Source organism: Hippocampus guttulatus, chromosome 15 (assembly GCF_054856545.1).
Source record: "Hippocampus guttulatus isolate MCC_2025c chromosome 15, RoL_Hgut_1.0, whole genome shotgun sequence".
In the NCBI taxonomy this organism is placed as follows: domain Eukaryota; kingdom Metazoa; phylum Chordata; class Actinopteri; order Syngnathiformes; family Syngnathidae; genus Hippocampus; species Hippocampus guttulatus.
In genome coordinates this window covers 12,461,953-12,472,175 of record NC_141275.1, presented here as the reverse complement: position 1 = coordinate 12,472,175, position 10,223 = coordinate 12,461,953, and the positions used below count along the sequence as shown (strand labels likewise).

The 10,223-nt window shown below is 44.8% G+C and overlaps 1 protein-coding gene across 2 annotated transcripts; it reads left to right on the top strand.

Annotated features, from left to right (window-relative positions):
- Positions 1-4,171: 4,171 nt before the first annotated feature.
- On the top strand, positions 4,172-8,397 carry mepcea (methylphosphate capping enzyme a). 2 transcript variants are annotated; one of them, XM_086132017.1, is made up of 6 exons: positions 4,172-4,462; positions 5,369-6,955; positions 7,049-7,138; positions 7,735-7,953; positions 8,040-8,163; positions 8,245-8,397. In XM_086132017.1, exons 2-6 carry the CDS (start codon positions 5,417-5,419, stop codon positions 8,277-8,279), a joined length of 2,007 nt encoding a protein of 668 aa, XP_085988143.1. In that variant the 5' UTR covers positions 4,172-4,462; positions 5,369-5,416; the 3' UTR covers positions 8,280-8,397. The 2 variants fall into 2 exon arrangements, with proteins under 2 accessions (XP_085988143.1, XP_085988142.1); XM_086132016.1 differs by having other exon boundaries at positions 5,369-7,138.
- Positions 8,398-10,223: the final 1,826 nt, after the last annotated feature.

Below are 10,223 nucleotides of genomic sequence, written 5' to 3'. Positions count from 1 at the left end.
GAGAGAGAGAATTTGTGCACACAATGTCTGTCTGGACACTGGAATGATTTACTCCTGTGTTACCCGAGTGTTGTTTTAGAACATGCAAATTATTTAATAGACATGTGTGGTCAGATTTGAATGGCATTCAAAACGTGGACCAATAATTTGTTATTTTATCATCCTAAACTTCTTTTCATATATTTACAAAATGACAACTCAATACCTGGGAGTCATCTATCTATACAGCCTATAACGCCAATCGAGGATTCAGAGGCGGGCAGACATGACAACCAAATCCCTGGCTGCATTTGACTTTAATTTGCCTATGATGTCATCTTTTTGCTCGAGCTCACCTGTGATTGGCTGAAGGGCGCAGCATCTGCTGAAGCTCATGGCTAGCATCTAGCTCAAGGTGGAAAGCGTCTCCAAGGCCCTGTGGATCCTGGCTGGTTGTCCGGACAACGCCTTGTAACGTCGACACCCCTTGTTGAGGAGCAACATAGCTGTTCAGTTGACAGCACTGACTCAAATGGGGAGTGATTTGAAAAGACAACGAGGGTGAAAAATGTTTCGTACCGTTCCTAATTCTCAATGCAAATATTGCACAGTTAAAGGCCCGTCATATATCCTCAAGAGCTCAGCAAAGGCCCATGCATTTTGTCTTAAGAAGTCTTAGATATATGGCAGATGAAGTATAATCCCACACGCATCTTTTGACTATCTACTTTTTCTTGAACTCTCAGGAGCATTAAGCTTAAGCCGTGACTTTGGAAGTAAAGACAAATGCAATTTTAGTTTGCCAGTGCAAATCCAACATTCTCAAGTAGACACAAGTCACTAAATCATCATGACAATTTCAAGAATCCGGGACAACATAGGGGACATATGCACTGTTATCACGCGCTTCCCATAGCCAATATTGCACCACTATACTGCACAAGCGCAAAGATTTTTACATTCAAAGTCATTTCAATTCATGCAAAGGTCGAATAATTATTCAAACAAGAAGTAGCCACAGTAATGTCCAGTATTAGTGGAATGGATGGTACTACACTGATGTCTGCTATGGACAGTCTATTAAATGCGCTTCATTTTATTACATCAGATTAACTTAAGCCTTTCACTGGTAAATTTGGCATGCAGAACATAATAGGTCACGCTCATCCATGCTACAGCTGCATCCACAAACACGACTACTTTTACTCTGCCTGTGTGTGAGGCTGTGTATGTTAACACAACAGATTACCATCCAGCCCCCCACCCTGCATCCACCACAAAAAAAAAAAAATTAAATTGAGGTTAGTGTGCCTCACTGCAGTTGATCACGGGTAAATATTGATGGGGGGGGGGGTCTCCCTGATGGTAGCAGGTTAAGCGTGGACAGCCGTGCACAGTAATGACAGATTACAGCTTGATTTTAAAGGCCGTGCACTTAATACATTGGAAGGCCTTGCCAAGTTTTGAAATGTAGGTTTTATGGCACGTTTCAACCTGCTCCATCAAAGAGGATAATAAGGCTCAGTGGGAGCTAGCACGGAGCATACCCGATGGATGTGGAAATCAAGGCGGTTGCATGAATTCCATTTTTCTATGAGATTAAAAAAAAAAAAATCGCCAAATGTGGGCGAAGATCAGAATCTTGTGATCTTAATTCATCTTCTTATACCTCAAAGGACATCAATGGTGATTCAGATGAGGCTGGAGTGACCTTTTGAATATAAAAGAGTTACAGAGAGATAAACGTGGAGCCTCTGTGGATTGGGGAAGAGGCTTTTAATGTTCGTGAATGCAGAGACACACTGGTGTTCATTATTATGCAGTTGGACGCATCATCAAAAGGATATGTGAGCTAACAGGCCAGAAAGGGTCATCCTCAATGAGAAATAAAGACATTGATTTTTTTATTAATTGCTGTTGCTGAAATTTTAACGTTTGATCAATCCAACTGGCCCAATTAAGCCTTGCGTCAGTACTAATCAGCGCATGTCCAACTCGCATAGGATCACCTATCGTCTCTGTGAAGGCGACGCAACACCCTAGCCATGACAACTGCGGTCTGGGCAAGCGCCCCACCCTCTGACAGCTGGCTTATTGTGCTCCGAATCTCTGAAGCGGCCTTGTTTCCCTTTACTTGACCAGTTCAATAACTAATCTCAATGCAGCCGGCAGCGTGGAGATCGGAAAATGAGGAGGGCAGCCGGGGTCCAGCATACTGAGGTCACTTTATGATTCAATGACCAGTCCAAAAATGTTCATGCAACTTTTGAGTAAGTCAATGGCAACATTGACCACGTAACTATCTTCACGTGTCCTATTATTGTTGTTTTCTATAATGCAGTGCATTGAGAGGCAGACTTAAGCGTTCCCTACTTATTTTGTAAATGCCACGTCTATGACAGACACACACGGCCTGAACACCTCAGTCGAAACAAGCTTTGGGGGTGTTACGATGTAAGATAAGAAATGTTAAGAAAGCACGTGAGTGATGTTTGAGACGCTTTGATAAGGGCTCCCGATTATGTTAAAAGATCATCTCTGCATTGTGCAGCTTCTCTTCAAGACTGCAGATCACATTTTAACATCCAACTTTGGCAAGCATCAGCTAAAACGAAAGCATTTCATGCATGACGTACGTGTTCAAAAGCGCAGTTGACCTGTCAAGTCAACGGTTACTTTGAATGACATCACATTTAAAAGCCTGACCACACCTCAAAGGACAAACATACTCCCTGATGTTATGGCACACAGGCCACGCTTGAAGCCTCCCATCCTCTTCTGTCACATGTACGCTAATGAACAACAGACCCGTGCTCTTGATCCAAAGCGCTTTTTTTGGGCCACAAGAGCTGCGTGTGCTCACCACGTTCTGCTTGGACACACATAAACAATAGAGCATGTCTGGACTGCTTGGGGCCCAAACGCTGAGGAAGGGCAGATGGTGCCCGGAATCGAGGGCCGCACCCTTATTTCCATGAGAAAAGAGACTGACATAAGGGAGGGAACAGGTACCCTCTCCCTTATTTCTCCTTTATGGAGATTAGAGTGTGGGGGGGGGTGCATTTACCCAACGGCGGCACTCATTTAAGAACCCAATTAAGAACAAGCTGCCACATCAAGTGCAGAGAGCATCAACGGCTGTTTTTTTTACTACAGTTTCTTATTTCCCCTATCAAGAATTAAAAAAAATAGAATAAAAATGTGTATTTCAAAACATCCTCCTTTAACTAAAACAAACACTTATATAAATAATAGGACAAAATGACGTGAGACATAATTTTGACAGCAAAACACAAGGAGGAGATAGCACAAGGGTGGACCAGCAGGTGGCCTTCAACTGTTGAATTGACGTGGTGTCTCCCTCTGGTGGCCTTTTACGGAAAAACTGTTTCCGTTTATTTTTGCTCTTCCCAACAAGGCTGAAATGCGTCTCTGTAAAGTGAAAAAAAAAATGTCTTTTGAATGTGACACACCACAGATGTTTATTTATTTGATTTTCTGTCAACTCAAAGTAGGCTTGTTGATTTGTGTAATTTTAATCTAAATTGCTAAATTTCTTGATTCCTGATGGTCCTAATCTGACCCAGTCGTAGTTTTCTTTGCACAATAAGTATATAGTGTTGCGAAGTGCGAGACTGCTGCTGTTTAGTTTGCATTTTTGTATTTAGCGTCTATGGTCACTGATTATTGCTCTCTATCTGAATGGATTGTTGTCTTTTTGGCAGTTTTCATTTATATGTATACAGTATATGCTTATTTGGCTGTGTTCTTTGGGGTTCTAGTTGTGAGGTGATTTATGCTCCACCTTCTTGCCGGATCGCCCTTGATAAAGAGTTTATTTATTTAGTTACACACTCACTGACTTATTAGAAAGATCTGTGCTTCTACAGCATGGGAGTACTTTGCCACCTCTACTCTCTTGACACTGTCAATTAATGCAGGCATACAGGGAGGGGGGAAAAGGTTTGGCCTCGAGAAGAGGAGCAGTATTTAAAACGTAATAAACACGTCAAGTTTGGGCAAAGTGTGTCCATACAGCTTGCAGTAGTTCGTGACCTTCCTGTCCTGACGGTGACCATCATGTGAATCAAAGAGGCTGCTGGTTGCCCCACATCAGGCCGGCCTCTCGGCATCAATCCTTGCCGAAGTCATCTCCGCCCCCCGCCGTTAGCTTGAAGCTACATCCCCTCGCCCGGATGCGCCGCCATGCCGACTGCAACGCCACAATCATTTATTCACCCACTTGCCTGACACGAGTATCGAGAGTTGGCCGAGGACGCAGCTAGGCGCGTGTGGTACGCACTGAACCCCGCACCACAGCCAAACTAGTGCAGACATAGGCTGTGTTGATGTTATTATTCATAATAATATTTGTATTAGCCGCGCGTTAGCATCGATGTGGTTGCATTTGTATGCTAGTTAGCTGCTAGCTAACATTAGCTCAGCTAGTGACAGTCTGGACGGAGGCGGGGAGAACTGTGAGGTGAGTCTATTATTTTGATGGTGTCCACACTCCGGACTGCGCTCGAAAAGGTGACCGTTGCTGAAATATTTTCAACACCGTTCGAGTCACATGTTGTTTATTCATAGGCAGCGACAAGTCGAATTGGGTACTTTTTGTGGTCATCGGGTGTCTTTTAAATGGAACGTTGACTCGACGTTGGCCCGGATGCTAGGAGCTAACATGCTAACAGGATAACTGTCCAGCATAGTGCCTCGAACTTTTTCACATCATTAACCCCTGCCTCGTCTTAATATGGCAACGTTCTACTTTGGTAGTGGTTCAGTTTAAATAAGCGTGAAAGACAAATTAGCCTGATAGATTTTGTAAGGGAGACTGACTGAAAAGTAAAAGTTTATTATTAGTTTTAAAATAAGTGTATTTAATGTTCTTGTTAGTAGCAATGTTACAAATCTTTTTTTTTTTTTTAATGACAGACCTTCAAAATGCTTCGTCTGGTTGGAATGGATACTTGAAATTGAGTACAGCGCGCCAAGAATATAGCAAATAAAATGTTGGGTTCATGAGAAATGTAATTTTTTTTTGTGTGTTGAAGAAAACTGGATTGCAGGGGAATATATGTGTGTGGTATCACATATAGGAACTCTGGATTAGTTGAAAGCAAGACATAAATTCATTATTTCTCAAAATATCTTATTTAGTTTAGTTCACTGACCAGATTGAGTTCAAAATATCCACCGATAAGCTTGTACTGGCTGAAATTTTAGAGGCTTTGAACTGCTCATTCCATGACTTATTTTTCCCCCCCATAGAGATGGCTGACACTTGTCACATTGTTATTTACAGTGTTGTTATTGTTGTCAGTGTTCAATTTAAAATGCTGTTGGTTTTCTAACTTTTTCCATCTGATATTCTCTTAACTTCCAGATCAAATACAAGTTTCCATGTCCAAACCGGCTTTGGAAATCAATCGCAATGTCCGTTGACGAAGACACTGTAAAAACCGCTAGCCCACAGGCTAGCTCAACTTCATCGTTGCAGATTTCAGAATGTTCTGGAAGTTTTAGCACCGCTTCAGTTTTAGCGGAAGGTGCAGCCGTGGCCGCCTCGGACTTGGCTGCTTCTTGCCCAGTCCCCGGCACCGCCGCCTCACCAAAGCACACCAGCACAGTTGACGCTCTGAGCCACTCTCATGGCGCTGGGCCAAGATCCAAAGGGAACGAGACAAGCATCAATCGCAGGAATAGCTTCCACCACGGCAAACAGCATCAACAAATGAGAGTGGCGAAGCGTCGCAACACATCAAGCTTTAATTTCAAGCATCCCAACTCTGGTAAAAGGAGACGACGGGTAAACTCAGAAAGTGACTCTGTCCTGCCAACTAACTTTCTCCTGGGAGGGAATATTTTTGACCCATTAAATCTCAACAGCCTGCAGGATGAGGAGGTCAACCGGGCGCTGAATGCAGAAACCCCAAAATCGTCCCCCTTGCCGGCAAAGAGTCGAGATCCCGTGGAGATCCTCATCCCCAGGGACATCACAGATCCTCTCAATCTGAACAGCTGCATCGGGGACAGCAGCTTTTTGGTGTCCCCCTTAAAAAGCGGCGGAAGGCGAAGGCATCGCAACAGACATCACGGTGGCAGCTTTTCAACCCAGTTACACCTTTGCGAATCTGGAAAAAACGAGGTCAAAACTGGAGACTCTGTGTCATTTCCTGGTACGGTAACCCGTTCTAATCTGGAAGTCTCGAAAGCGTCAGACAGAGTCTCTGGTGGCGAGGGGGATTCTCGTGTCCTCTCTGCAGACGATTCGTCCAACGTGAAGGAAGAAGCCACCTCCATATCTATGGAGGATTCCACTTCCTCCGCTCATGGGGGGATTGTCCAGCACATAAGCAGGCGCAAGCGGAGGCGCAACTCTGGCAAAATGGACCCCCCTGTGACTCATTCTACCCCTGTAGCGAAATCTGCATCGGGTGAGCAAAATCATAAACCTGGGGGATCCAAAAATTCCTTCCACACGCCCAGGAGTGGATCCAAATCTGCTCCGGGAGGTCGCCAGCACCAGCATCCGCACAACCAGGCCAGGGACCAACAGAAGAAGAAGTTCCAGTATGGCAACTACAACAAATATTACGGTTACCGCAACCCGAGTGCAAATGAAGACCCCCGGGTGCACGTCTTTCGCCCAGAGTGGTTTGAAGGTAAATGCGTGCTGGATTTAGGCTGCAACTCGGGCCACCTCACCCTCTACATTGCAAAAATGCTGCGGCCAGCCCGCATATTGGGATTGGACATTGACAACGGGCTGGTGCACGCTGCCCGCAAGAACATCAGGCATTACCTCTCCGAGATGCAGACGCAAGAGGCCAGGCGGGCGACGCAGGAGGGGAACACCAGCTGCGATGGTGAGGAGAGGCACACGGAGAGCAGGGAAAACGGCGACACACTCAAAAGGGAAAGCGGCCTCGCGGAGGAGGCGGACGACAAGGACTCTTGTGGCACGGAACAGGTCAAGGCTCGGAGACAAGATGGCAAAATAGAAAAAATGGAGCACGTGGGTAGCGATCAGCCCGGGAGCTGCTCTTTCCCTCTGTCCCTGCAGATCTCCCGGGGGCCCATTGCTGCACCTCCTCTTACCGAATCCTCCACCGCAAAGCCAGGGGAGTTCCCCGCCAATGTGTCCTTCATCAAGGTAAGATGGCGGCTTCTGGACGCTGGTCTGGTCTATTATTTTAGGGAAAAAAATGCAACAAAAGCAGCAATATTAATATAAAGAATTCAGTATCGTTGATAAAAGCCAGCCACCTTTTGTTATTAAGTTGAACATGACATGACAAGCCCCATTTCCACGAAGCAACTGAGTTGGGTAGATTTACTGTTTCTATAGTAACAAGATGTCAAGGGTATCACTTTGTGTCACCCTTGCGTTAGGCCGTCTTCTGCAGTGATCGTTTACCACGTGGGTGCAGAAAAAAAATACACACACAACAGTCCACTGATTGTTGAACATAAAATTGTCACCGGTAACAGCGAAAGGGAGGCGAAGAACACAAAATGGGCCTTCTAATGGCCCCATGCCAAGAACGCTGAATGATGTCTTCCATTGTCCTTGTCCATGTCCAATTTATTAATGGACACTGATACTACTGTGAGATGTGTTATATAACACAACGGCGAGAGCAGGGTTTTCCGGACTGAATCTCCCTGTGCTCAGCTGAACTTGAATTTAGTGCTAAATAGCCTCTAATTACAGTATTGTTGATTTTCTTTTTTCCTCTTTCTGTCCAGGCCAATTATGTGCTGCAGAACGACAACCTGCTCGTGACCCAGCGGCCCGAGTACGACGTGATCCTGTGTCTGAGCGTCACCAAATGGGTTCACCTGAACTGGGGGGACAGCGGCCTCAAGCGCCTCTTCAAGAGAGTCTACCGACATCTTCATCCCGGAGGCCTCTTCATCCTCGAGCCGCAGCCCTGGCAATCCTACATCAAGAGGAAGAAGCTGACGGTAAAGACGCAAAGTCCTTTTATTTCAAGCATTTTTTTTTTGTTCCCAGTAGTAATGAATGGAATGTTTCTTGTCTTCCTCACTAGGATACCATAAACAGAAATTTTCACAGCATTCGCCTCAAGCCCGATCAGTTTTCCTCCTATCTCACTAATGAAGTGGGCTTCACCAGTTGCGAGTTCCTCGGGACGCCGAAAAGTTTAACCAGAGGTGGTGTATTGTTCACGAATGTAAAAACGGGGAGGTTGATCTGCATTGTGTTTTGATGCCATGATCAATTTCTCCCTTCAGGTTTTCAGAGGCCAATCTACTTGTTTCACAAATGACCGCTTCTGCCTTTGTGATGGGACTGAATGTGAGTAAACGCACAGCCAGCTGCTGGACGCTTCCATCTCCGCCTCAGACTTTTGACGAGGGACTTTCTTGAAGAAGGGGACCAAAAGCAGGATGTTGGGGGGGGGGGGGGGTGTTGTGTGTGTGTGTATGGATGGAAGGGGCCGGGGGTGAAAAGACTCTCCAGTCACAGAGGAACAGGCACTCTGCTTGGACATGACTACTTGCAAACGATACATATGATGCATGGCGGTGTCGTGCGTTTGGATACCTTGGGCTATATCTCTTTTTTTTCCTTTATGAATACTGTGTTGTGTGCCACCTCAATGACACATGGAGCAGATCTGGATGCTTCTGCAGAATGTTCTCCAATGACCATTTCAAAAGATGTTTTCCTCATCTCCAGCAGCTCAGTGTGGCCAGACTTGAGCTACTGACTCATTCCCGATCATACGAGCAATTCGTGGCCTAAACACACCACTCACAAGTTGTTTCCGTCGAATAAAATGGTTACCGGTAAGTTGAAATTCTACTTTGACTGCATCAGCCTTAAATTTTGTAGATTGCTGCCAAGTCACAGCCTCGAATTTTTTATTTTTTCGTATTTGACATACTTTATGACAAAATGAGGCCCAGGGGTTGACCAAACATCAAAGTACACGACAGACTGCATTGTAAAGAAAAAAAATAAAAATTGCACTCACATCAGCCAAAAACATGGTCAGTTTGCAACCACTAACCCCAAGTGCAGAGTTGACATCCTCTTTGAAATGTTTTTTGACAACGGGGCTTCTTTTTTTCCCCCCGTGTGTTAAATGTAACATCATATTTTCAAGTTTGGAAATTTCTGAGGAGGCGCCCCTTTGATCTCATTGCTTCATTGGGCTGTTGCGATCCTCCGTTCGAATAAGGGGGGGGGGGGGGGCTCATTTGAGACCTGATGCCGGCTATTTGGCACAATGGTTGCATGTCCGCGACGCCATACCTCTCTCTCTACCTTTACGCCGTGTTCGTAATCGTATCTGTGTTGAGCTCATGAATGTAGAATCGAAGCAGCGAAGGAGCCACGGCTGGGTTGCTGCAGCATCTTCAACCCGCCGTGAAATCCACTGTCTGCCAATTGCGCACAATTCAAACGCAAAGTAATGCACTCTGAAGCGACGGCTAAACCACGAGACCGTACCATGCCTTGTTTGAAGAAACACATTTCTATACGAATGATCTGCAGTTTCAGGTGCTGCCAAATGTTTTCTGGGTCTTTTGCACTTGATTTTTGACGACAAGAGGTCCTAACATTTGTCATTTACAGGCAGTCAGTGAACGATTGTACCTGCGTTGGTGTGCACAAGCACTGCTGATCTTAAATTCACTGCAGCCGCACGCATTGATTCAGACGTCATAAATGATGTGTCATGTTTCTGTTTCGGTAAGTGATCAATGTACATACGTTTTGAATTTTGTTTTTGCTCTTGTCATTGTTGAGTTCCTTACTGCTTATTTGTGAATAGTTGATTTGCGTTGGCCTCCATTTTGTGAGGCAAAGGATGTTTTTTTTTTGTAAAAAATGTTTTTGTCTTAAACAGGATCTACTAATCCATCTGGTTAAATTGCAATTGTTTGCTTACTGTCCCCCAGAAGGCACATGGATGGAATATTTCATGAGCAAATTCAATGTTTTTGTTTTCCTAATATAAACTGAATGCAAGGAGCCAAACTGTCACTGCTCTTTTTTTTTTCATTTCATTCAAAATGCTGTTTCAATCTGTTGCCTCCCCCAACTTCAAACACACCTCCACCAGAACACAAAATATAAATGAAATTTAATTGACCTTACCAAAAAACATTTTTGCTAAATTAAGACAACCGTATTCTCAGGTATAAATCAGCCCTCGGCTGTCATACCAAGGGCCAATTAATTTTCGTCATTTACTCCCCCC

Bases quoted from the DNA above. Each gene is read 5' to 3' on its own strand.
- mepcea (XM_086132016.1), top strand. From the start codon at position 5,417: ATGTCCGTTGACGAAGACACTGTAAAAACCGCTAGCCCACAGGCTAGC. The intron at 7,139-7,734 runs GTAAGATGGCGG...CTTTCTGTCCAG, and splicing joins CCAATGTGTCCTTCATCAAG to GCCAATTATGTGCTGCAGAA. The intron at 8,164-8,244 runs GTGGTGTATTGT...TTCTCCCTTCAG, and splicing joins GCCGAAAAGTTTAACCAGAG to GTTTTCAGAGGCCAATCTAC.